The sequence below is a fragment of the Stomoxys calcitrans genome, chromosome 5 (genome assembly GCF_963082655.1).
Source record: "Stomoxys calcitrans chromosome 5, idStoCalc2.1, whole genome shotgun sequence".
Lineage (NCBI taxonomy): Eukaryota > Metazoa > Arthropoda > Insecta > Diptera > Muscidae > Stomoxys > Stomoxys calcitrans.
Genome location: NC_081556.1, coordinates 120,958,886 through 120,986,870, shown reverse-complemented (window position 1 = coordinate 120,986,870; position 27,985 = coordinate 120,958,886). Strand labels below are relative to the sequence as shown.

The following is a 27,985-nucleotide window of genomic DNA, read 5'->3' as shown; positions in this document are numbered from 1 at the left end:
TTTATATTTTTTGTTTTTTTTTTCTTTCTCAATGACTGACTGTGTCTCAGATGTGTTATTTAAAACTTAATTCTTTTCTTTTATCTCTTTTTTTTGTTGTTTACTTCGGTAATTATATATAATAGATATATATATATAAATATGTATAACATTTTGTTTTGTTGTAAAACTAAGTTTTGTTTTTTGTTTGTTTTTATTTTAAATCTTAAACTTCGTGTTGTTTTAGTACCTGTGTGTATGTGTTTGTTCTTTTTAAAAGACATGTATATGTTTTCATACTTTTTTTACGTTTTGAGAAAGAAACGTTGATTTCAAAATCTAAAAACGTTTCTTCTCCTTGATTACCCAAAGGGGGAAAAAAAAGAAAAGAAGTATATTTAGGGGGGCAAAAGAGGTGTAGTAGGGGAAACGAAAACTAATTGTACACATTTTCAAAGTGATTCATTTTTAAGGTTGAAATACAAGATCAAAGATTTTACCATCTAATGGTTCAAGAGAAAAAAGTCAACGGAAACGGAAACTAAAAAACGTTAGGCTTCATTGAAATGCAAATTGTTGTTGTGGTCAATAAATGTGTGGCTAAAAATCTTTAAAATTGAGCTGAAATAAATTGAAGGTGTTTTTCGACTTTCCTAAAAGTTGAGTGATTGTGTTGAGGTGGTGGGGTTGGGGGTGTAGCTGGAGTTGGTAGGCCAACCAAAATGTCTTGTCTTTCTATATGTATATATATGCTAATGACATCAATGCAATACATATATGTGACCGTGTCTATGCGTAGGTGTGATTTAATTTTTACAAATTAGAATTGCAAATTATTCATGTTTTTTTTTTACACTGTGTTTACTTTTTATTTACTTTCTATAAGTATGTATACTTTTCTTTTCTTCTTTTTACATAACTCTGATGAAGCTTAAAAGAGAGGTGGTAGTTTTAGATGCGACCAACACATCACTGCATTTTTTTTTTGTAAATGTTTTTTTTTATATTTATTTTTTAATTTTTCAAAAAAATCTAGGGAAGAATTTGAAAATGTATACGCCAATGCACATATAAGATTTAATTTTTGTTTTTCTTAAAAAAAATATATATATAAATAAAAAATGTAAAAATCGAATTATATCAGAGAGGGACCATTAGAAGAAGCCTAATTGGAAAATAATTCAAATTGTGTTTTGTTGTGGGTTTTTACTTTTTATCAGTTTAGAGCTAAAATTTACAATGTATATGTTTAATATTTATATATTTATAAATAATATAACATTAAAAAATAATTATGCTGCGATATAACTAAAAGTTGTGATGGCCTTAAACAATTCAACAAATTACACTTTCGGCTAGCGCAAATGGCTTTGAGAAGGAAGTTGCTTCATAGGCTATTTGGAAAAACTTTGTACAAAAATCTAAAATGATGAGGCAAGAGTAAAAAACACAAAAAGATTAATTCAAGTTTAACAAAACATACTGAGACATCGAAGCTAAGGGGATCCAATTGGAGACTTGGTTAGGCTAGGTCATGTTGTCAGAATGGATGAAGAAACTCCAGCAAAGAAGTCTTTTGAAGGCAAACACGGTGGTATACGCAAACCAGGAAGACCATTAGCCCGATGGAAAGATCAAGTGGTGGGAAACATCTCGAAACTTGGTGTCAGAGATTTTAGAATGAGCGCAGAAGACTGAGGCGCTTGGAACGCTATGCTACGTTCGGCTAGTGGAACAAATATTCTGTCATAGCCAATTAAAGTAAAGTAAATAGGAGACTTGGTTTCAAGTTCAAAAAATAAAAAAGTACAATCACATTAAATTCAACCAAAAACATTTCCTCAAATACGAAATGCTACTCATATACAAAATTTCAGGAAAATTTTTTCTGAAGACACAATTTCAATGAAATTTTCCAAAAAAAAAACTTAGGTGTCGATTATGAATGGCAACTCGAATATGGTTGCGTTGCCAAAAGATAAAATCATGAAATAACAAGTAAGTAAGTGCTTAATTCAGCCGGGCCGAATCTTATATACCCTCCACAATTCTTTTTCGTAAAATTTTCCCTAGACAAAAATTCGGTGAAATATCAAAAAAAACGTAGGGGTCGATTATGGATGGCAACTCGACTATGGTTGCATTGCCAAAAGGTAAAATCATGAAATAACAAGTAAGTAAGTGCTTAGTTCAGCCGTGCCGAATCTTGTATACCCTCCACCATGGATAGTATTTGTCGAGTTCTTTTTTGAAAAATTTTATCTAGACAAACATTCGGTGAAATTTTCAAAACAAAAGGGATCGTTTATCGACGGCAACTCGACTATGGTTGTGTTGCCAAAAGATAAAATCATGAAGTAAAAAGTAAGAGCGTCCCAAGTTCGGCCGGGTCAAGTCTTATATACCCTCCACCATTGATTATATTTGTTGAGTTCTTCTTTTTCGAAAAATTTTTTCTAGACAAAAATTCGGTGATATATTAAAAAAAAAAAAATTAAGGGGTCAATAATGGATGGCAATTCAACTGGGGTTGCCTTGCCAGCAGTTAAAATCACGAAATAACAAGTAAGAGCGTGCCAAGTTCGGCCGGGCCAAATCTTATATGCCCTCCACCATGGATAGCATTTGTCGAGTTCTTCTTTTTCGTAAAATTTTCCCTAGACAGAAATTCTGTGAAATTTTCACAAAAAAAAAAAAACTTAGGGGTCGATTATGGATGGCAACTCGACTATGGTTGCGTTGCCAAAAGATAATAATAATATCTCTTTTTAGGTAAACAAAGAATAATGAACTGGTATGCTATTGGAGCTATATCAAGTTATAGTCCGATTCATACCATAAATGAATTGGATGTTGAAGATCATAGTAGAAGTCAATGTGCAAAATTTCAGCCAAATCGGATAAGAATTGTGCCCTATAGGGGCTCAAGAAGCTCGGTTTATATGGGAGCTTTATCAAGCTATAGATCGATTCGGACGACACACGTATCACATGTATGTTGAATGTCATGGTAGAAGCCGTTGTACAAAATTTCAGCCAACTAATAACTACGCCCTCTAGAGGCTCAAGAAGTCAAGATCCTAGATCGGTTTGTATGACAGCTATATCAGGTTATGTACCGATTTGCACAGTTGTTGAAAGTCATAACAAAACACCTCATGCAAAATTTCAGCCAAATCGGATGAGAATTGCGCCCCCTAGTGGCTCAAAAAATCAAAGTCCAAGATCGGTTTATATGACAGCTATATCAGGTTATGTACCGATCTACGCCATACTAAGCCCAGTTGCTGGAAGTCATAACGAAATACCCCATGCAAAATTTCAGCCAAATCGGATGAGAATTGTGCCCTCTTAAAGCTGAAGAAGTCACAATCCCAACCGTCCTACACTAGTAATTTCAAGCTTTACTCCTTCGAAAGCAAGCGTGCTTTCGACAGACAGACGGACGGGCGGACAGACATGGCTAGATTGACTAAAAATATCATGACGATCAAGAATATATATACTTTATGGGGTTTTTAGACGCATATTTCGAGGTGTTACAAACAGAATGAAATTTTAATAACAAATTTGCCCGTTGGCAACTCAACTGAAGTTGTGTTGCAATCCATAATCGACCTATTAGGGAAATTTTCTTTGAGGATAAAATTCCAGCAGATCTTATGTATAAAAATCAATTTGTGTTTGTTTATCTGGTTCGTATAGACTCTAAAACAAAAATTTGGTACCCAATTTTAGATGGGTTGCCTAAGGGGGCCGCCCCATCCCCAAAACTCCCCAAATATATAAAGATCAATCACGACAATATGGGACTCCGATGAAAGGTATTCAAAAGTAGAAAACATATCCGATATCCTATTGTAGCACCAAGTATTTGGGGAAGGCCCCGGATCTTAAAACAACCCTTAAATCTGACATTTTTATCAACCATGGGAGGGCCCGTAGTATCTACCAATATCAGCATCCCAAAAAGGCCATGATGGCTCCCGGCACGGATAACTATGAGCATCACACAGACTGGAACTTTGAAATTCAATCTGTGTGGTCTTCTTCGTTATCACGAGAAGCTTAGCTGCGAGCTACCGGGCGCGTCCACAGGTTGCGGATAGTGGAATGCTTCATGCGGAGTAGTTGCGACGGCAGTCGCAGACAAGCAGCGATATCGAGCGAAGAGTTTCAGTGAGAGGGCGGGTGACACCGGTTCTTGCTTAAATACTAAGTGCCTATGTTGCTCGATACGACAAGGCGAGTTATTGGCGCGTTTAAATAACCAATGGCCATCATGGTTCCACGGCGATCGGTCGTATAGACCGGAACGAGCTTGCTCGCCTATAAGAGCTTGACAAGGATCGCCAAAGATCGCGTGCAAATGTGGCTACAACAACAACCTTTTATCAGAATTGTCACCGTAAAAGAGAAGTGTTTTCTCTACGAGAACAAAACTTAGGGGTGAGCGGGCCCGGAAGTCAAAGCCAAGGATCTAGCAATATCAGCAACCCAAAAAGATCATGATGGTTAAGCATTGATGGTAACTGCGAAAAACAAAGCAATTGAGAATGACCTCGGCCTAACGCATCTAACAAGTCACAATTCACGAAGTACAAATATAGCTAAAACTGATATTAAAGAGCTCATGGTTTTCATGTTCACCAGACCATGCGCTTTACTTCACATACCAAATTTAGAGCAAAACAAATCAAATCAAATAACCAATGGTCATGCAACCGCTGTAGTGATTTGTTCTATGGACCGGAACGACCTTGTGGAAGCTTGACGAGAATAGCCAACTCCACCTGCAAATAAGTGGCCACAACAACAACAATCCTGCCGGATCATTTGATAATTTATCCCCTCGCTAATGTTGGTGATATTTGTTAGGTATTCTCCACAATGATTTGCCTCTCAGAGACATGCCGTTCGGACTCGTTATAGAAAGCATTTAGCTAAAGACTAGAATTGGATAACAGACATTGATATTCCTTTAAGTAAGAGGGGAGACTCGCGACTCGAAAGCAAACTTTTCAGAGTTGGTTACCCCTTCATCCTAGTGCTGGCGACACTTTTGAAGTATTGTGCCGATCTGCAAGGACCCTAAACATTGAACTTGAACTTGTATCGGACAGCACTCATTGATAGGTGAAAAGTTGGGGAAATCCAAATATGAATTAATAGGCCTGTTCGGGTACTTTTCCAGTAAAAATTTTCAGGAGATTAGAATTATTATTATTAGAATTAGATTAGCCTTTAGTCTCTTTTGCTATTTATTTAAATTAAACAGCTGTTCGATGGTGCAATCTTATGCTGGAAAACCCTCCAGTAGAAATTTGCAAGCTTTCAATTGCCAAATGCTCAAAATTTAGCTTGCTCTCACGCACTCTCTTCTACTGGCAAATAAAGTACGGGAACGATTTCCGTAACTATTTTTGAGAACACGAACACACATAATATGACCTATTAACCATCCCAGACGTTGTACACCAGTACAAGTTTCAAGCGTATAGCTTAATTGCTTTTCCTACATAACAGCTAAAAGACATCTAGCCACGGCTTTGAATTCCTAGTTCTAGTTTAGAAAACTTTGTACGCGATACTTATTTGCTGACATAAGTTGCCATGCCTGCTCCTTTACACTGAAAGTCTACATTGGGAGGTCACACCCACGCTAACTCTTTGTCACGATTCACTTAACAAGGTTACTCCAGGCAATCATCTTATATAGAATTTTTTTAATTTTAATCATTATTTACGTTTTTTTACTTGTTTGCAATGTCCATTTGTTCACATTCATATTCACATTGAATCAACAATATACAAAATTGAAATATTTCAAACAGATGTGAAATAGAAAGAAAACAAGAACTTTGGATACCCACCACCTCGGGTATATATGTTAATCCCATTTCGTCACAATCCGGTGAAAATTGGTTAACTTAAACAACCAAATTCGGCACGGACATTGAGTGGTCCAATATATGTCACTATTCAATTTTGTAGAACAAAATATTGGCCTTTTTAACAGACATATCCAATTATAAACCGATCTGAACCATATTAAGATCGGATATTTCAGCGAAATCGGGTAATAAATAAAGCTTTTATGGGCTTCAGACCCTTTATCGTGAGATTGGTCTATATGACAGCTATATGTAAATTTGGACCAATCTAATCCATATTTATGTCAGATGTCGGGAGGCTTAAAATAACCCACTGTAAATAAATAAATAAACTTTTATGGTCTTCAGACCCTTTATCGAAAGATCGGTGTATATGATAGCTATATCTAAATATAGTCCGATCTAAACCATATTTGGGTCAGTTGCCGGGAAGCTTTAAACTACTCACAGTTTCAAATTTCAGCAAAATCAGATGAAAAATAAAGTTTTTATAAGCATTAGACCCTTTATTGGAAAATCGGTCTATATAGCAGCTATATCCAAATATGGACAGAATTGGCGCGCTCAAGAACCAGCGTGCATCAAAAAGACGTATCTGTGCCAAATTTCAGCGCAATATCTCAATTTTTGAAGGCTTTAGAGTGATTACAACAGACGGACGGACAGGCACACGGACATCGTTAAATCGTCTTAGAATTTTACGACGATTCGAAATATATATACTTTGTAGGATCGGAAATTGATATTTCGATATGCTGCAAACGGAATGACTAAATGAATATACCCCCTATCCTACGGTGGTGGATATAAAAAGAATGTAATACGCTGCGTTTTGTCAGAGAAAGTGTTATTGAAATTTTTTAACATTCACAATAGGCAGATTTTGACAATCGTAATAATGTTCATGGGGCCTATACACTTTATGTTTTCGCAAGTGACAACCTTATATTAGAGAAAACTGGATCTTTGGGGATAGAGGCCAAAGTAAGTCAGAGGTTAATATGTCCGCCTATGACGCTAAACGCATGGGTTCGTATCCTGGCGAGAACATCATACAAAAAATTCAGTTGTGTTAATCCTCTCCTAATGATGGCGACATATATGAGGTACTATGTCATATAAAAACTTCTCCTCAAAGTGGTGTTGCACTGCTATAAAAAAAAGTAGATTCCTTATCATTTAGCTTAAACTTAAATCAAACAGCACTCATTAATATGTGAGAAGTTTGCTCCTGTTCCCTAATGCACTGTTCATGAGGAAATTTGCATTTTAATCTTTGTGGATATTTCACCCATAGAAAACTTCATTACTTAGTGGTGTCGCCCTGCTGTTCGGCTGTTAGGTCTAGGCTAAAAACAGTTCATAGTTTTCGAGTTATAACTTGAATCGCACGGCACTCAATAAATTTTGTGATATCTCACCGCTATCTTAATGGGATTTTCGTTGGAAAAAATTTTTTTTCAGGCTGGCAAATCAATATTGGTGAATATTACAATGTCATTTCATTCCATGGTGGCGAGTATAACAAAAAAATGGAAAATTCTTCATTCATTCGTTATTTAACAAATAATTTACATATTAATATTATTATTAGCAATTTCCTTCCATCGTACTGAACATTTTACAAATTTCAAACTAAACTTCTCATCCTTTCCAACATTCAACATTTTAGCACAAAAATCTTTGCAAAGCCTTATAAACAATGTACTTCCTTCAAATATATAGCTAGCAGTGAAATCCTTTCACACTCCGTTTGAAGAATATCTGGCGTTTATATATATGTGTGTGTGTGAGCTTTTGATTGCAGTGTAATTTTAACTGTTTTTTGCTCTAATATGTTTTTATGTGTTTGTGTACGATTTGTATATTTTTTCCCATTTTTCATGTGTTTGCAAAAAACAAAAATGTTTTTATTTTCAATATTTTGCTTGTTTTTGTTTTTTCCTCTAATCACTATATAATAAATATTGAAGTTTCTTTTATTTTTTACAACTCCTATATATATCTGTGTGTTGCTCTCGTATTGTGTGGCGGCGGAGGGGATAAGGAGAGAGATTTGATTTGTTTCTTTCTTTTTTTTTGTTGTTTAATAAAACACTTCACACAAATCTTTACCAATGTTTCAATGTTTGTTTTCTTTGTTTCCTTTTCTTTTTTTGTAAAATATAACTATATACAAACTAATAAAAAAAAACTTATCAAAGGGGGGGTTAGAGAAAATCTAAAATTAACAAAGGAGAAAACTGTGTGTGTTTTTGCATATATCTAAATTATGAAATTTTAACTTCTACTTACAAAAATATTTTTTCTTTAAAATTAAAAAAAAAATCATAAAACTAAAAAGAGGATAATAAAAGTAAATGTAAAAACTAGATGGGACGACGTTTTTGTTTAATTTGTATTGGTTTTTTTTACTGTAAGATTTGTAAAAAATATGTGTCAATAAACTTTTAAAAAAGAAATATTATTTATAGGTATAATAAAACAAAAAAAAATATATATATATGTATGTATAAAGACAAAACAACAACAACGACGTCAAATATGTTTACAGAATTTTCGTTTTTTTTTTTGCAGGGAGGGTTGGGTGAAGATTTATGTTTGTAAAAAACAAAACTCTCACTTTGTGAAAATTTATATATAAAAAAAAAACAATATTCAAGTGCCGTTAGCAATGGGCAGGGGCGGAGGCGAAGGCAAAGGCAAATGGGGCAAGAGAACAACGACGGACAAGGAATAACCGTTAAGTAGTGTTTTTGCATTAACAGCCAATGTTAGTTTTCAAGGCAGATATTTGCAACAATTCTTACCGTTTGCGAAAACTCCTTGAAATCATTCCCTCCATTGCCCAATAGAAATGAGGCCAGGGTAACTCGCCATAACTCTGGGTTTGGTAAATGCTTTCTTCCACATGTCAAAAGGGTAAGTGGCAACGTTGGTGGGTGGCAATGGTAAAAGCAGGGAGTTTGTGATGGTGGTAATGGTGGTATTTTTGCAGTATTTATTATTAAGTAGTAGTGAACTTGATCCATTGTCGTCCCCCGATTTAAGGGGCGAAGTGTTGCTAGTGCTGAAAGTGTATTTTGCTTCTTGCTCCTCCATATATACCACCATAACACTTATCTAGGTTTCTGCTGCTGCTCCTTTGTCCTTTTATTCCATGGCTTGATTCTCTTGGGGTATATTTATTTCATATTTTATAACTTGTGCTGTATTTGTACCCTGTAATACTTGCACATGAACCGCCTGATTGCCAATCATAACTTCTCGGGTGCTCATTTGTTGTTGTTGAGAATTCTGTTGATGCTGCTGCTGTTGTTGTTGGGCTAATTGTTGTTGTGCCTGTTGCTGTTGTTGTTGTTGCTGCTGTTGTTGCTGCTGCTGCTGCTGTTGCACGACATTGGGATCCTGCCGAAGAAGAAAATCAAGCTGCTTGTATTGTTGTAGTCAACAAGTCTTATGCGCACAAGACAAAATTAATAAATTCATGTGAAAATGAAAAGAATTTTGAGATAAAGAAGAGAATTTTTTTTTAATATAGAGAACAAACAACAGAAAGGAGATGAACGTTAATATTAACAAAAAAAAAAAGGAAAAAGTAATCCAAAATGAAGAAAAGATAATCCAAAATGTAGAAAAAGACAGACAAATAAAGTTTATAGATAGATGATGTTTATAAAAAATGAAAAGAAAAAGGAGTTTAAAAAAATTAGTGGTTGTGTTGTTGTGTGCAAATTTATATAAGGTGTTGCTTTTTGGTTCATTTGTCCCGCTGCAGACAGTAGTGTTGATTCTTCTTGAATATCACCTACACCAGAGTGAGTTTTTCATGTTGTGTTTATAAGGAGTGGTTAAGGGTTTTTGTTATTTCTCCAGTTAAAACATTTATATGAATGGCAAATTTCAACTTGCAGCTTATGTAATGTTAAAATAAATAAGAGAGCAAAGTGGGAATTTGCCATATTTGTTGATGTAAACTAAAATCTTAGCTCTCTTGTTTTCACAAAAGCTATGCTAAATAAGTATTATTGTGAATGACATATGTATATATGAAAACAGCTGTTATTAGAACAAGTCATCTCTCTTTTCTGATTGTACATTGCCACTACTTTTTTTAATAACTTGACGAACATTTAAAGATATACTCAAACACCGTTTACACTGTTCATTATGCTACATAGCTATGCTACATAGACTCTATTGTGAATGGTCTATGTATAAATGAAAACAGTTGCTATAGGTACATGTCTTCTCTCTTTTCTGATTGTCCTTTTCCCTAGACTTTTTTAATGACTTTGCAAGCATTTAAAGGTAGATTTTGTTGATCACTGCTACAAATGAAAAACAAAGTCTGAATAACCAAACTGTTCTAAATTTATACAATATTAAACCCTTCATATAAAAAAAAAAAGCTACAGAGGCTTGAAGCGGACGGTAGAGTACGATTATCATTTCACAAATCTAGTTTTGTATTGTGTAGTCTGTTAGCCGCCAAAGCCAGGCAATGACATAGGATATACTGCATCGTCGTGAGAGACTTTGCGTTCACTTATTTTACTGGTGGCACTCCTCTGGCCTTCATTGCTAAATCATCTGTCCTTTTACTCCGCTTTGGCACGGCGCTCAAACGAAGTGTATCGTACCATCCTCCAAGGAGGCGTTAAACTCCTTCTTACACTCAAAAATCATACGCGACCTTACCATCCCGGCTGTTACAGTCCTGATGGCCATTTAACTGTCCTTAATAATGTTCGCAAACGAAGTCCGGCAAGGTATAACTATGAGCAGCATACATGCTGGAAATTTGAGAGCTGAGAGCTGAGAGCTACCGCGGATCGTCCGCAGGTTGCGGATAGTGAAATGCTCCTTACTTAATAGCTGCAACTGCTGTCAAGAACATTACCGATATCGAGTGGAGAGTCTCAGTGAGAGGCCGGGCGGCAACGACTCTTGCTTTAATACTGAGTGCCTATGATGCTCGATATGACAAGGCGAGATATTGGCGCCGTGCCACTGGCACTATTGTCTCGCAGCCGCTCTGAAATCTCTCCCCATCCATCCAAGTCTCCTATCGTCGCCTCAATTATCCCACAATGGTATGATCTGCTTCTATATTCTATCCACTCTCCCATCGTCTCTTCTCTCATAGCCGCATTGGCTGCCTTATACTTAGGCAGTATGTTTTTGTGTCTTGAATAGCACCAAGTACCTTTGTAGGAGTGGTGGTTATCATCGCCCAGCTATTGTCAAGACAACATGTTCTTTAAACCTGTTGTATTGCCCTTATACGACACTTTTTCTGTATCACAATCCACCAGACTACTGAGACGTAAGTTAGTATTGGTCGAATCATGCTCCTGTAGAGCAGGTAAACCCTCGGATTCATGCCCCATTTCCTACCAATCGTCGTGAATGCGACCCTTGCAGTTCAATTTCACTCCTAAGTATTTGACCTTGCCGGGTATCGAATTCGTGTGGAGCGTCAAATTGACCCACCTTCGTATTACTAGGGAACAGGAAGACGTTAGCCTTCTCTGGGTTAACATTCAGACCCCTATTTCAAGGCCAGTCGTATGCCATCTCCAAGGCCCATTTTGCCTGTCTGCATAGCTGATTGCGATCTCTTCTCCTAAGAAGTATTATAACACCGTCTGCGTAGTAGGATCAATGGGTTATTTATGGTGGCCACCCAAAGGAGTGGCGATAAAACGCCTCTGTTGTGTGACCTGTGGCTTTTTCTACCTTTCTGTCATAGTACCCACAATATATCAACATGTTTCTTAGCATTTGGGCGTATTCATTTTTCGAGGTGGATAGATAATTGGATTCAAACCTAACCTAAGTATACCTGACTCCACTGATAAACGTCTGCAGTTTTAAATCTAGAGTTGTATATAAAAGGCATAAATAAAGAGATATACTTGAAATATCGTTGCTTTTGTTTTTTCAGGTTTAAGAATAACCGCTTTGGAAATTCAAGTGAAAGAGGCACGAAGACAAAAGTCCTTTTTCCAGACATCGGGAACAATAAAAGTAAAAAGCAAAGTCTTTCTATGGACTTACCTATGGCGCTACCCGTAAAGACCAACGAAACAAAACAAAAAATACTTTAATTTCATGCCTATTAATGTTGGTTGAAGAGTATCCAACAAAATAAAAGGAGTATGTGAAGACATTTCTTCTTTTGTTGATACCTTGATATCGATTCCACTATTGTGAAAAGAGAGTTGTGAAGCCATATATATGATATTTATGTTCAGCTGACATTGACCATTCATTCACAATAACTCGTATGCTCACCGTGAATGCATAATAAGGCGATTTATTTGGGTAAAACGTTCACCACACTCATCGCAGACGTACGGCAACACGGGGGCATGGAATTTACTGCGTATCATCAAGAGGCGGTTAAAAGGAAACATACGATCGTCTTCCTGCCATATAAACGACCTTTCCCATTTATATTTGTATATCCTTTAAAGTTGATTGGAGAGGATTCACCAAAATTCTCAGGTTTAAGAATAACCACTTAACCATTTCAAGTGAAAGAGGCACGAGGACATACGTATATATAGCAGATTGGCGCCAATAGGCGCTACTGCACTTAGTTGATCATTCGGGTTTTACTGCCCTTCATAGTTTGGCGTTTTCAACTGCGATAAAGTGCCTATCATTTATATATAGGAAACTTTGAACACGAATGTATTTTTTTAATATATCATTCAAGAAGTTTTAAAGATTTGAAAAAAATGTAATAGCCCTTAATGTTACATGGATATAAATTGAGTGTGAGTGTATTTTTGTTTCCAAGTTGTGTGAGAGTGTGTTTCGAAAAAGCTATACCCAAACATATACATATAAAACAAAAGTAAATGGATATCAATAACTTTCAATAAAATGAAACTAAACCAACACCAAATGATTATTTTTCCCAGATAAAATTCGTTCAAAGGAGGAATTCCAGTTTATGGATAACAAATATTTAATTGAACTAAAATGCATTTCGTTTTCATATATATATGATAACATAACATGAGTCTATTGGGGAAAAAGGATTGGGAATTGTGTGAATTTGTGTAACGAAAAAACAAAAGGAAGAACCGACTATTAACGAAACGAAACGAAATGTAACGAAAGTAAACGCAACGAAATGTACGAAAATCATAATTACGGAAAGTGGTACCAATCAGAGAATTGATCATCATAATTCATATAAAGAGTTATGTGAATAATCAAAATAAAATATTTATGTATATATTATAGAGAGAGAGAGACAAAAATTGTTTGATAACTTCAACACTTACGTTGCACAACTACAACCATTGATTTATTTGGAAAGATTTGATCTCATGTTCAAAGAGAGTTTGTTTGTTTTGTTTGAGAGAATGATTGTGAGGAGTGAGAGGTTCAACACACCTGTTGCTGGGAAATGGGTGGTTTTGTTTCCAAATGTTGACGCTGATGTAGCATTAGATGATTCTTCTGGAAGAATGCTTTGCCACACTCACAGACATGGGTGCGTACGGTGCAACCGCCATTCGGATGGCGGCGATTGTGTTGCATGAGGCCATGTTTGGCAGCAAAACCTTTGCCGCAACTGGCACAGAAGTGGGCTTTTGGTTTGGTGGGTGTTTGTTGCTGCTGCTGTTGTTGCTGCTGCGGTTGTTGCTGTTGTGGTTGTTGCTGCTGTTGGGGATGGCCTGCGGGATTGCCATTTTGTAAATGTTGTTGCGCTGCCTGCTGTTGCTGTTGGTGATGCAGGGGCATGGTGGCAACTAAACTTTGGGGATGAGTCGTAGCGGCGGCCTGCACCAATGTTGTCTGTGACACAACTTGACCCGTCGATGATATGATTTGAACTGGCATTTGGTTTTGGGCTATGATATTAGGATTTGCGGACACCACAGTGGCTGTGCCAGGATTGAGACTGCCCGTGCTCAAGAGATGTGTGGGCAAGGCAGCGGTTAAAGCACACAAATCTGTCATAAGGCTTTTATCGCCAGTATGTAAACGCAGGTGAAGAGCTAAAGCTTCGCGACTGTTAAAGGCACTTCCGCATTCCCTAAGACACAAAAAACAAAGTCACGATAAGACAAACAACTTCCACATCGTGTTGATCGATTTAGACTTACCGGCAAACAAATTGTGGTCGATTATTTGCATCATTGGTTACTGTTAGCAATGCCGAATTGTTGGGATTACTAACCACAGTTATGGTTTGTGGATGGCCACTTTGCACCTGGTGCGTCTGCTGTTGTTGTTGCTGCTGTTGGTGTGTAGTTTGGGCTTGGGTTTGGTGTATTTGCTAAAAATAAACGATTTTGTTTAATATTTCCCTTATCATTCATTTTCGTTTTAAATTCAAACTTACTTGTATGGTTTGTGTTTGCTGCTGGGATGTTATGACAGCATTATTGGACGGCACTGGGGCGGTGTTTGATGAATTCGGATTTACACCGCCATGTATGGTGCGTATGTGTTGATTTAAATCGGGTCTTGTCATAAAACCTTCCCCGCAACTAATGCAAGGATATGGCTGATCACCAGTATGAACGCTGAGATTTTATAAAATAAAAAAAAAAACAAGTTTAGAGAAAACATCAAAGTTTATGAAAATATTACAAAATTACATTACAATAGTAATGTCAACGTTGTACAATACAATACAAAATTAAATGTGGACTGCATTATTTTAATACAATAAGGTGCCGATACCACGTACACAACAACTGCTTCCCATGATCTGTAAACTATCCAGTATAGCCTTTCTCTGGAGTACATCTGCACCTGCAGTACATAAGATTTGACTAGAAACAAAAATCTAACGAGATCAGTATGTTCGTTGTTGTTGTAGCAGTATATTGCGTCGTCATTTATAAATGTTAGCTTAGGTTCCGTCAAATTTTATTTCACTGCATGTCTTTAAACCGGCGAATCCACATTAGCGCTGCACAGTTTACCACTGACCGGCCAATTGTCATATATGTATGTAATAAACAAAGTTTCTTTTTCAGCAATTCATGTGCTGCCAACCCGCTACTTGAGGAGCACGTTTCTACTTTAAACTTTGTCACAAAATGATATAGCATGAGGACCTGTATAGGCAATCAAATACGACACAAAGTATTTTGGAATAGATGGAGTTCGAAATCTTTACGCCATCGACTGTCGCATTCAGATGCCGACTTAGTTTCGCAGTCCGTGTAATGAACAACGTGGCTATTTTTTGATAGCAGGTAATATGAAACTTGATGGACTCTATTTTTATTTGTAAAATAACAATAAAAAAATTATTGAGCCTTTTAAAGTAGGTTGAAGAGGATCCAACGAAAAACAAAGTATGTGACATATATGGTCACATATACATATATGCACAGCTGATATTTAACATGGATCATTCACAATAGCTCATATGCAAAATATTTGATGCGAACTGTGTGTGTATGTGTTTTTTAACACATGCATAGCAACTGTTGTTTAAGTCAAACTCGCTTAAGTAAAGAGTGTCCGAACACAGATTAAGTTAGGTTAGGTACTCGACAACTCGTACATCCATAAATTGACAATTGAACAGCCTCAAACATATCTTCAGATGAGTCGCTGCTACTGCACTGGTGGACCACTAAGACGGCGACTAATGTACTGTCTGAAGCTATTCCAATCTGCTTACTTTGATAGGTCCTGTGTTCTGTGGTTATGAAATCAGATGACGAATAGGGAATTATGGGGGGATGGTCTGATCCCACTAAAATGATGGGTTGACAGGATACGCCATTTAACAGATCTTGTGGTTGTTCCTGTTATTGTTGTAACAGTGTGTTGTACACTGAGGCGGCAGTTCTTGCCGATGAATCGGAGCAATCCGTTACGTACAACCGGCTGCCATGTGATGCAATGGAAATGTTTGATGAACTACTGCAATCACCCATAATCACGGCGCGGGATAGCTGTAAGAATCACACAGATTGGAACAATTAGGTTCGATCTGTGTGGTGTCCAGTGCTGTCACGGGAAGCTTAGCTGCGAGCTCCCGTCCACAGGTTGCGTATAGTGGAATGCTGCATGCGGAGTAGCTGCAACGGCAGTCGCGGACAATCAGCGGTATCGAACAGAGGGTCTGCTTCCACAAATGCTGAGTGCCTATGATGCCAGATATGACAAGGGGGGTTATTGGCGCCTTTAAATAAGCAATGACCAACCTGTTCTCTAGGGGATCGATCCTTTAAAACGGGACGAGCTTGCTCACCTACTGGAGCTTGGCGAGGATCGCCACCTCCATATGAAAATGTGGCTACAACAACAACAAAATCACCCATAATTCTGGTGGGACCATGCTCACTGAAAAGGGTGGAGTAAATCTATCTGATTATCCAAATTCATGTCTCTGTGGCGGATATCCATAAATTGCGATAAGTTTTTCTAAACTCAAAAGACTTATCCTCGATTGCAATTTTACAGACGAGTTGTGCTGTTGTAGTAGTGGTTTGTGTTTTATTTTCTAGAATTTGTAATAGCTGTCAAATGAGACACCAAGTATTTTGGGACACTTGATGGACGATATTCTCACTCTGACGACCATCACTTTCAGCTACCTACGGTCCGCATGCATGTACGTAGTGAACAATGTGGCTTGAGATTTGTTGGTAGATATCTTCAGATTTCTTGCACCGAAATAAGGAGCAAGTTCGTTGAGGTAGGTCGTTCAATCAATAAAATTAACGGTATGCGGTCTGATCTCAATGAAATTTTAGGTTGGTGGGCGCATTCTCATTGACCATGCAAAACGTGGAGCCATCAATGAGCTGTGTCAAACCCATGCTTCTATATGATTGTCTAGGAATTAATGCCATAATACGTGATTGAAATTATGTTGATCAAGAGATCATCACAATATAAAAAGCGATTATAGCACAATCATTGACAGCATAAACAGTTTGTATATGGAACTGAGTACATTGTACCCTTGACTACTATGCAAACTGCAGGTATTACTCATCTTTATCTCCTGGATCGGTGTTACTTTTATTCTCATCCGATTCATAAAGTCCACAATATCGTCTGCTTTGCCAAGTAGACCATTGCTATTGAATTGCAAAGCGGATGCACTTTCTGGCACTAGCAAAGCAATATTGGAGATAAGCTGCTACTGCGCATATTGCCACGTGGAGATGACCATTGCAAATCGATGGACTTTCTGACTAGAAAGTAGTCAGTATATTCAAATGCAAATTTGACCATGAACATTCCATTAACCAAACTTCTCACAGTGCGGTCCGATTCAAGTCTAAGCTCAATGATAAGGGACCTCCTTTTTATAAACGAGTCCGAACGGCGTGCCGCAATGTGACACCTCTTTTGAGAAGAAGTTTTTACATGGCATAGTACATCTCAAATGTCGCCAGCATTAGGAGGGGATAACAAGCGCTAAAAGTTTTTGAAGGTCTTGCCAGGATTCGAACCCTGGTGTTCAGCATCATAGACGGATATGCTAACCACAGATATAGACATTTTCATTAAATTTCATTTATTATTGAGCCAACAACCATAAATGTCATGGTCAATGATTTCAAAACCGATGATATCGTTAACACCTCCCTCATCCACATATAGGGTAAAAAGCCTATCTTGGCCGACCTCCAACAATATTCATTTAAACTTACCGCATATGTGCCACCAGAGTGCGCTTCTGTAAGAACTCCTTTCCACAGACCGTACATGAGTGTGGTATTTTGCCGTGTATGCGAGAGTGGTTGACCAATTGAAATTTACGAGGAAATGTTATACCACAATCTTGACAAACAAATGGATTCACAGAGCCATGAAAACTGAAAAAAATAGAGGAGAATAATTTGCAAATAACAAAAAACAATACGCAAACGAATATGAGGTGTGGGGATGCTAATTGAAAATATCATTGCTCACCGTGAATGCATAATAAGGTGGTTTTCTTGGGCAAAACTTTCACCACACTCATCGCAGACGTACGGCCGTTCGCCGGCATGGAATTTACTGTGTGTCACCAAGTGGCGCTTGAGAGGAAACGTACGCCCGCATTCCTGACATATAAACGGCCGTTCGCGTGTATGGACACGTGAGTGTGTCAACAGATGATGTTTCAGGGTAAAACTCTTCTTGCACTCTGTACACTGATAGGGACGATCGGTGGAGTGTAACAGTAAATGTGTGTTAAGACAGTGTTTGTGGGCAAAACTCTTGCCACAGTGTGTACAGATGTGAGGCCGCTCGCCTAAAAGAGAAAAACGAAATTCGAAAAGGGAAAAACCCCCATACAGGGCATATTAGAACAACAACAGGAATAGGGCAAGGTTGATGGCATATGGAAACCTACGCTTTCAGGCTTAACATTAAATTTCAAAAAAAAAATAACCGATACTAAAAAGTAAACAAAACAAAAAAAAATATATAAAAATTTCAAATAAAACACAGAGATTCGAAAAAACCGAAACATTTTTTTAAAAGTAGCCAACAATAACAAAACGAAAGCTCAGTAGTAGGTCTTATTAAATTGGGTTTGGAAGGTGTTTATAAGAGCTTCTCTTCTGCTAAGGTTTAGGAAGTTTCTGTTACTTCAGTTATTTGTAACTCAACCTATGATTCTTGAACGAGAATTTCAATATACAAGGGGAGATGCAGAGAAGGTGCGATATAACTCACCTGTATGCACTCTAGCATGAGTGGTTAAATGATGTTTCAGTAAAAATGATTTACCGCACTCCTCACAACTGTAAGGGCGCTCCTTCTTAATTGTGGTATCGTTCTACATTATCGAAAAAAAGAAACACACAAAAAAAGTCATAAAAATGGAAATTTTCAAATTAGTCTTCAATTGAACTCCCACATAAACACACAAAAGCAAAAGACGAAAAAATAATGCAAAATGTTATGTGAAAAATAAATGAAACAACAAATATATAGTCAGCGCCAACTTACATCACTAAAATGCATTGATTCTTGTAATTCTGTCTTCGGGGATAGTTCCAATGTACCTGGTTCCAATTTTAGATTCGGTGTGTCACCTTGTGATTCATCATTATCTTCCAGACCTTGTATGACTTTCTGAACTTGCACTGAAATACCAGGCAGAATGTCACCTAACATTGCATGGCCAATAATTTTAAATTAACAAAAAAATAAAATCAAATTAACATAACCAAACATAAAAAATTAAAGTAATTAAGAAAATTCAATAAAAAAATAATAAATACCATAAAACTAAATATTATTAAAAAAATAATACAAAACTATAAAATACCCCATAAAGGATCAAATCCAAAAGTAGGTCGTGACTTCTTTTGTAATCAAAACTATACTAACAGATGACTTTGAAAATAACCAACCAAATAGACCAACTTAGAAAATACAAAACAAAAAAGTTGTGTTTAAGCCTTACTTGCTGAGGTCGTATGACCATCATTCGCTGTTATCGACTGAGGATGTGAAGCGGCCAAGGCACGCTTCATTAGGATCTCATTGCACTCCTCGGCCGTTAGGTGCAATGGACCAATAGGGCTAAAATGTGTTTTACCCGCAGACGTTAGTATAGTTTGTGCTTTCGAGTCAACCAAGCCGTTACTAAGATGTGATTGGTCCGTCTGATCGACCAGCAGATCTGCAAAATATAAGTCAACAGTCAATAACGAAAGGAAAACATTTAAAGCGAACGTTCTAAAACAAACACGATCAGCAATGTGGGTTAGTGGTGAGTGAGGCCTCCTCACACGGTGGGGCACTTACAATTTTTGTCACAATTCAAACTGAGTACTTGTTGATCGGGCTTTTTGACAACTGTTGAACCTCCGCCGGTTATAACTCTGCAATAATAGTTAATTATTTGTTGTGAAACCAAAAAGGAGGGATTATTTCGCATTGAGACTTACCTTTGGCCACCCGTAGCAAAGGGATCATTGACCAAGACCATACGTCGTACGACGCTTTTATTACCAGCTAAGCCGCCTTTTACATCTTTTTGTACAGTTAACGATCCATCAGTTGATAATAAATATGGCATCTAAAATATAACAAGGAAGAAAAAAAGGACATTACTATGGTTTCATAACAGATAATTTGTGCTTTGAAAGGTCTTATATATGAATTGAAGCCAAATTGTTCATATTTGGGTGATCGGTAATAAAGCCAAACGGACATCAAGTCCAAATTAAGTTTTAGAAAGGTATACCGCTAATAAAGAAAAAAAAAAAAACAGCAGCCAAATGGCCAAAACGCTTGCAGGACCATACACTTGTCATGAAATATTCCATATCCAAATCGCAAAGTGGCTGTCCTATATTCTCGATACCCTGACTACTTCTATCTTTTGAAGTCTTGAATTGAAGCTGGTCTACTGGCTTACACCTTATCTTTCACCTGAACCCAAAGGAAGAAGTCACAAGATGATAAATCACAAAATTTCGGTGGCGAATTGTGATCACCTCTTCCAAAAATAACACGTCCTGGAAACTTCCCCGTAAAAAGGAGCTATGGTTTCGTTGCTTGAGTGGCACGTAGCGCCGTCCAACGACCCCGCCGGACTATAAACCGCACCAAACAGTCAAACGTTGAGGATGGAGAGGAGCTTCTCAACAACAACTCTTGTGTTTTTTTGCGAATCCCAGGGCACTTTACGTCGACCCAAAAATGCTCTAGTTTTGCGAAGTTTTTTTTACCATTTTTATAGTCAATTTTAATAATTTCAATACATTATTGAAGCTTGTATCGTGGGATTTCTAATAATAGCCGTTTTTTACTTATTTTAGTAATATATACATCTATCCAGGGCAACGAAGTTTTGTTTTACCAGTGCAGGCTTATGTAGAACATGTGTTGTTAGGATTGCCATGATATATTTTTCACAAATAAGTGTGGCCACTTGCAGAAGCACCTCTATTGTGAATGGTAAAAAAAAATTAAAGACAATTAAAAAAAATACATTCTTTGCATTATATCTTGCAAACTTTGCCATATACATTGTTAAAAGCAGTAGCTGCAACGGCATCGAGCGGAGTCTCAGTGAGAGGGTCGGGCGACATCGGCTCTTGCATAAATACTGACTGCCTATGATGCTCGATATGACAAGGCGAGTTATTGACGCCTTTAAATAACCAATGGCCACCATGTTACCGCAGTGATCGGTCCTTTGGACAGCAACGAGCATGCTCGCCTACAGGAGTTTGACAAGGATCGCTCCCTCCACATGTAAATGTAGCTACAGCAACAAAAATAAACGATATACGCTGTACACGGAGACCTAAGATACGTTGTGCCTTACTTTATCTCTTACTTTATAAGGCACTTCATGGACTTCGGGTAATGTTTAAGCGAGTTTGACTTAAAACACAAAAAAGAGTTGCTGCATAGATTTATTGTGAATGATCACTGTCAGATGGTCAAAGACAGCAGGGTAATCACATTATCTTTTTTATTATTTCTTAAAATTACGCCCCAAAAAAATAAGTAATAGAAGTACCAAAAACCAAAAGGCTTTTGTAATTTCGCAGTTTTTGCAGGAAGCATATTTTAGTGGAATATCGGGTAAATAATAAGTAACATCGATATTAAAATAAAAAATAAACAAATTACAATGAACCTGAGACATGTTGGAATGTAATTCATGTAGTGTAATTAGCTAACAACAACAAAGGGGAGTGGGTGCCGGAAGTACTGATTAGACTCTCCTCAGAAAGGATTTGCTCTATATCCCACAGAACGACATAGAATCCCAGCAAGGGAAGACTATGATCACAACTCAGGTTGGAACGTTAAAAGTTCAGCTCTGTGTGATGTTTATCGCTATCATGAGAGACTCAGCTGAGAGCTACCGGGCGCGTCCACAGGTTGCGGTTAGCGGAATGCTTCGTAAGTAAGCGATTGCAGTCGAGGACAATCTGCATTATCAAGTGGCGGGTCTCGGTATTGTGGCACCGGCTCTTGCTTAAATACGGATTGTCTATTAAACTCGATATGATAAGGCGAGTTATTGGCGCTCTTATATAACCAATTGCCATCACGTTCTCGCAGCGATCGGTCCTGTGCATGTAAACGAGCTTCCTCGCCCACAGCAGCTTAACGAGGATCGCTAACTCTTCAAATTCACATATTTGCTTTTGCCTACTACAATAACATCAAAACAATATGGATGATCATCTGAGAGCTACCAGGAGCGTCGACAGATTGCGGATAGTGGAATGCTTCGTAGGTGTACGGGGTAACTGCCATTGCAATCGCGGACAATCCGCATTATGGGGTGGAGTCTGGGTGAGAGGTTGCGTGGCACCGGCACTTGCATAAATACTGAGTGTCTATAAAACTCGATATGACAAGGCGAGTTATTGGCTACGGGACCTTAGGTCAATTGTGTCCTCCCTATACCACATACGTTAGGTCTGTTGACGTACTTTCCAGTAAAAATGTGCAAATGTATGCTGGAAAAAATCCTCCAGTAGCAATTTGCAAGCTCTCAATTAACAAACTCTCAAAATTCACACACTCTTCCGATCTCTTCTGCTGGTAAATAAAATACGTGAAATTGTGCAAATTTGCAAAAATTTTTGGGTACACGTACACGTTTTTTATAGGCGAGTCCGACTTAAACAACAGTAACAATGCATATGGCCATCGTAGCGCAGAGGTTAGGCATGTACTATACCATGTAAAACTTCTCCCCAAGAAAAGGTGTCGCACTGCGTTACGCCGTCCGGACTCGGCTATAAAAATGAGTCCCCTTATCATTAAGCTTAAACTTGGATCGGACTACACTCATCGATATGAGAAGTTTGCCCCTGTTCCTTAGTGGAATGTTCATGGGCAAAAATTTGCAATTTGCAACAATGCATATGCACACAAACACAACTCTTAAGATATCAACAATTTGTTGCATATGAGCTATTGTGAATGATCAATGTCAGATGGTCTAAGTCAGCTGGGCAACGTAGGTCCCCCACCCAATCTTTTTTTTATTAAGAGTGCATTTGTTACAAACAAATGCACTAAGTTATAACAACCTATACCACAGAAGTTGTGTAGGATGAAAAAAAGTATTTGGGCGAAGAAATATGATGAAAATGATGAAAAGTTTGAAGGAAGACGACCCATCTCTAAAATGGGATGGGAAATTCAGACAGAGCAGAGCTATTAACAAGGTAAATTTGATAAATTTGTGTACGTTACAAATCAGATGAAACAAATTGTACTAGCTTTGGAAGCGACTCACAATCTTCTAGTCGAAAAATGAGAGTAGAGAACAACCCACGAATCAGGACAAAATAAAATAAAATGTATATGAAAGTAGATTATGAACCCAATATAATAATTTTGGCCTATACGGAGGAAGACAGCGCGCACCCTTCAATATGTTGAGCGCACATGTTGAGCAATGAAGTAAGGCGAATGAGAAATGCATCCAAATAATTCATGGGACGGGGAAGAGGGAAGATGAGGAATCACAATGGATCTTAATCTAGTCATCGTGGATGTCTGACAACTTAACTAACCTAACCAAAGGTCCGACATTGACTTGACATGCATTTTTCATCTTCATGTATTACGTAGCAATACCCCTAATTAAGACCACATTAGAATTAAGGTATTAAATGTCGATTTTTTTGGTATAAAAGGGTCGTAAGCAATGTGTATAACATGTTGCCAACATGAACTCAAAGTGTCCTCTTTTAGTACGAATAAGTCAGTGAATTATCCCTGTCTTTGAGATTCCAGTTAAGCCGGTCACATCACTTTTGGGGTCAATAAAAAATATCATTTTTGTTTTACTACCATCGAATAGAAGCTTCAATAGCTGTAATCGAAAACCGTGATGCATAGATAAATATGTCCAATGAGTAAAAAAAACTTTTGGTTCAAATTCTTAAAATAACCTCGTTTTATCAGAAATGATTATGTTGTTGTAGCAGTGTGTTGTAGATGAGGCGACAGTCCTTACCGATGAAAGACTCCAACGGGCCATTGCGGTACGTACAACCGCTGCCGTGGGAATGAGAAATGATTATGTTAACGCTTTCTGACTCTTTGGGAGAATTTTATTGCAAAGAAATTTGTTTTGCTGGAAAAAAAAAACAGGCAGCTCTTGAATTTTATGACTACATGAGGGTTAAGGCATTAACCCCTCTTATACTTTGGATATATTTGTTAAGGTCGTCTATTAATCGTTGGCTAAGTTTTGTTAAGCATCTAGATCTAAAAACTTTGCAAGTGCGGTATCTGATTAAAAAAGTGAAAAAAGCGAATCGCGGCACAGGATGACTTTGAGTACCACACAGGTTTGACTTCTTAGCTCCGATTTTTTTGGTGTTCGTCGTCATCACGAGAAGCTCAGCCGAGAGCCACCGGGCGCGACCACAGGTTGCAGACAGTAGGATGCATATGGAGATGGAAAGCATATGGAGTAGCTGCAATTCCAGTCGCGAACAATCAGCGATATCGAGAGAAGAGTCTCAGTGAAATGCCGAGAGGAACGGGCTCTTGCTAAAATACTGAGATTCTCGATATGACAAGGCGAGTAAGTGACGCCTTTAAATAACCTATGGCAATAACGTTCGCGATTTGATTTTCGATAAGGTCAGAAGTAGAAGCAAGGTCCTCAAAGCCACTTGCCGGCAGCACTTGGATGAATATGAGCACCACAAAGGTTGGAACTCTCACTTCCGACTTGAGTGGTGTTTTCTGTCATTAGAAGAAGCTCAGCTTTTACTGTAATACTCAGTCGGTGTCTAAAGCCAAACTTTGTAAGAAGTGTAAGGCATCCAGGGACACTACATTATTATTGATACAGTATTTGTTGTTGCAGGCAGTGTGGATTGCGTCTAGTCTGAGCCGCTTTTTGGTGACAACTACTGTGCACTATAGTGGAACAAATAGAGGTGCTATGCCCCTGGCAATAGATAGTAAGGGTGCCAAATAAAACAACTATATGGGTATGGCTTTGGGTTTAATATGAAGAACTGGAAGCTCTAGTCTCAATGAAACTAAAATCCTTGAAATAAGGGCAATGGATGAAGCACAAATAGCTACGCCCTTAAATATCTGAAGAGCGTGAATTTTTAATTCAAAAACGCACTTGACTTTACCAGCTTTCTCAAAAAGATGAAGGCAAAGAGGAAGTACCGTTTACATTGTGGGCAATATAAAAAAATTACAAATTTACAAGTTGGACCGCGGATATTTCTAAAAATTTTCAACGAGTCTTGTACAGTACGAAAGGCCAAAACCGAAGGGCAACAACTTTTTTTATTCGCTAAGACTTCAACACCGCCAAAGGAATTTTCAAATGTTCTCGCCGAGAGGCTATGCTGATTTGAGAAACGGTGTCCTAAAAAAACTTTAAAAACCAAACATGATCTAAATATTCTTCCGAACAGTTGCATCCTCTACAATCTTTTTGTTAAAATTAAAAAAATCTAGTTGATTGGAGGTTGACCCTAACACGCAACATATGTGCTGTCGACGCATCACACCCCAAAAGTAGAGGATCCCGCCTTTTTCATTCAACAAACATCCTGAGACCACCACTCCAATCAAATTTCCTCTTGAAGCGAAAGAAGGCGCGCAAAACAAGAAGAAGCATATTGTTTATATTTTCATTCGCTCTTTTTCACAAATGTTGTTTGCTGCTGCTGCTTTTTTATGAATGCGTACGTACAACGAGGAGAATAATGTAGTACACATACGTCGTTTGTTGTGTGTGAGATGTTACTATTCTGCAAATCAATGTATGTGGTATTTATCAACAAAATAACACAACACAAAAGTACAAAATTATTGTGTGGTTATTGCATCAACACATTGGATATTGCGTCGCGTCATAATATTGGTGGCACGGCGCGAACTACCACCAATAGACACCCACAGGCCCCCACACCCCAGAGCTCTCCTCACTCTTTTATTAAAACAAACTAAACTAATAGAACATACTACATAATCATATCATGTACATTGCATGTGGTGGGGAGAGAATGAAAAAGCAACAACAAAGGCATACATCATCACGCGCGCGCTTTCTTACAATACGAGAGTTGACTGCCTGCCTGCCTGACTGACTGAATGTTCGTGGTATTGTTGTTAACTTCTGCTGTTGCCCGATTACTTGATTGCTCCCTCCAAACATTTGGAAGTGACTTTCTCACTCCCTCCCAGAATAGTCACTTTTTAGGTCCTTTTGTATGATAGTTTGTAGAGATTTCAAGATTTACAACAACAAAATACATTACTATCGGAATTCTATCATTCATGTTTCGCTAATTAGTTTCTCATAATCAACTGTTATTGCTACAAATTTAAAAATAGATTTTTTTGTTGTTGTTTTGGACGCTAACTCAAAAAACCCCAAACAAGAGAATGTATGTTAACTTAGCCTTCTGTAATGAAGAAAGGCCGGTAGCACAGAGGGATAGCATACGCCTCACAATCGTAAGGTTGGCTGTTCAAATCCCAGTCAGGGAAAATCATTGCAAATAAAATCTTCGATTATTAATCTTGATTTGGAAAAGAAATAAATTAGAAAGAGAAATAAAAATTAGCCTCGCTCTAAAAGGTAAAAAAAAAAACATTTGGCAAATAAAAATTTATTTTTATAAATGACGTTGATAATCGAATTTTACACTTTTTTTAGTCCCTATTTAGTCACTCATGGGTATATATCGCCAAGTGGCACGTTTTCTCCCGTACCGAGACACTAATTAGAGTAAAAAATGATATCGCCTGAGATTGTTTTCCACTTCCTTGAGTGCAGATTTAGTGACTCGCACGATAGAAAATGTTTGGAGGGCTTGCTTGCCTCTGTGTAGCTGTGTTTCTCTGAACAAAAAAAAAACACTGACAACAGCAGCAACAACAATAACTACACTTCAACACAACGCACACACTCTGGCAAGCAACAACCACGAAGACGACGGCCACGACAGAAAGCAACAACAACAACAGTAATAAAAAGAGACGACGACCACGACTAACGAGAACTACCACGACTATCACAAGTACAGTCATATAAAGTTAAGTATTTTTTTTATGTGTTGTATTTACATTTTTGTTTTGTATTGTGGCCAAAAAAAAAAGGGAAAAATGATTTTTTGATTGTGGTTCTTGCAATTATCATTACACATCGTTGTCGTTGTCGTCGTCTTGGAGAGACACAAAACATAAATATGATGGTATGTAATACTCCTTTTCTTTGGTGTAATTGAAGGATATGTGGCACTTACAGACTCACTGCTGACAGTGTAGTTTATATTGGGCGATATCTCCAATACGGAATCCGCTCGAGTATTATCAGCAGCAAAACCCCATGTGTAAGGACCAAAACTTTGTGTCGGATTACTTTGAGCAGCACACATCCTCAAGGCCTCCTTCTCCGTTCGTATAAATCAAATAAAACCACACACGCACAAACACGTATGAATGAAAACTTAATCAAAAAATAAAATAAAAACGAACAAAAACTCTGTGTTGTGGTGGGCAAGCAAATGAAATGGCCTATCTTCTTGTCGTCGTCGTTGTCGTGTATGATGATGGTGGTGCTCCCAACAAGAAGCGTTTGTGTGTTGTTTCGCCTCCTCTCCACAAATTCAATGGGTAAATCTTTTCTTCTTCAGTTAGTTTTTCACATTTGTTTTTGGCAATTCTTTTCCAAATAGAACTTCCGATTTCGATAATTTATTGGCCACAACGAATGCGAAATTATAAATTTTAACAGAAAAAAAGAAAGTCAAGACATCGTCGTCGTCGCGGGCGCCATTTTTATTTTTTCGTAACTTTTTCACTCTTTTCCACTACGACGTTCTTCTTTTTGATCAAATCGATGATGTTGTTTTGTATTTTCACTTTTTATTTGATGCATTTGCGAAAATTGTTTAAAATTTTCAATAGATTATTTGTTTGTGTTTTCAAACTGCACTTTTTTGTTGTAATTGGGTTAAAATATCCACCAATATATGTATATATAATATGAATATAAAAAAATCAACACAATTGAAAAAAATTCCTCAATTCCATCACTCTACTACTGACGTCGCCATTTTAGTTTTAAAAGTCACACACACACATTCGCACAGCGTTTTCTTCATTCTTCTTCACTGTCATTCGTTGCT

General features: G+C 37.6%; 1 protein-coding gene across 8 annotated transcripts; it reads right to left on the bottom strand.

The window, feature by feature from the left end:
* On the bottom strand, window positions 1-27,897 carry LOC106088388 (zinc finger protein 135). Of its 8 annotated transcripts, XR_001221432.2 has the most exons (13): window positions 27,101-27,897; window positions 19,772-19,902; window positions 19,629-19,705; window positions 19,285-19,503; window positions 18,825-19,000; window positions 18,549-18,651; window positions 17,796-18,120; window positions 17,534-17,698; window positions 14,245-14,428; window positions 14,006-14,178; window positions 13,290-13,935; window positions 8,684-9,302; window positions 1-1,400 (listed from the first exon to the last, which is right to left on the bottom strand). XR_001221432.2 is itself a non-coding variant. In XM_013253882.2 (12 exons), the coding sequence occupies exons 1-12, from the start codon at window positions 27,230-27,232 to the stop codon at window positions 9,027-9,029; spliced, it is 2,586 nt and encodes an 861-aa protein (XP_013109336.2). In that variant the 5' UTR covers window positions 27,233-27,897; the 3' UTR covers window positions 8,858-9,026. The 8 variants fall into 8 exon arrangements, 4 of the variants coding, with proteins under 4 accessions (XP_013109336.2, XP_013109335.2, XP_013109337.2 ...); XM_013253882.2 differs by lacking the exon at window positions 1-1,400 and having other exon boundaries at window positions 8,858-9,281; XM_013253881.2 differs by lacking the exon at window positions 1-1,400 and having other exon boundaries at window positions 8,858-9,302; window positions 18,825-18,985.
* Window positions 27,898-27,985: the final 88 nt, after the last annotated feature.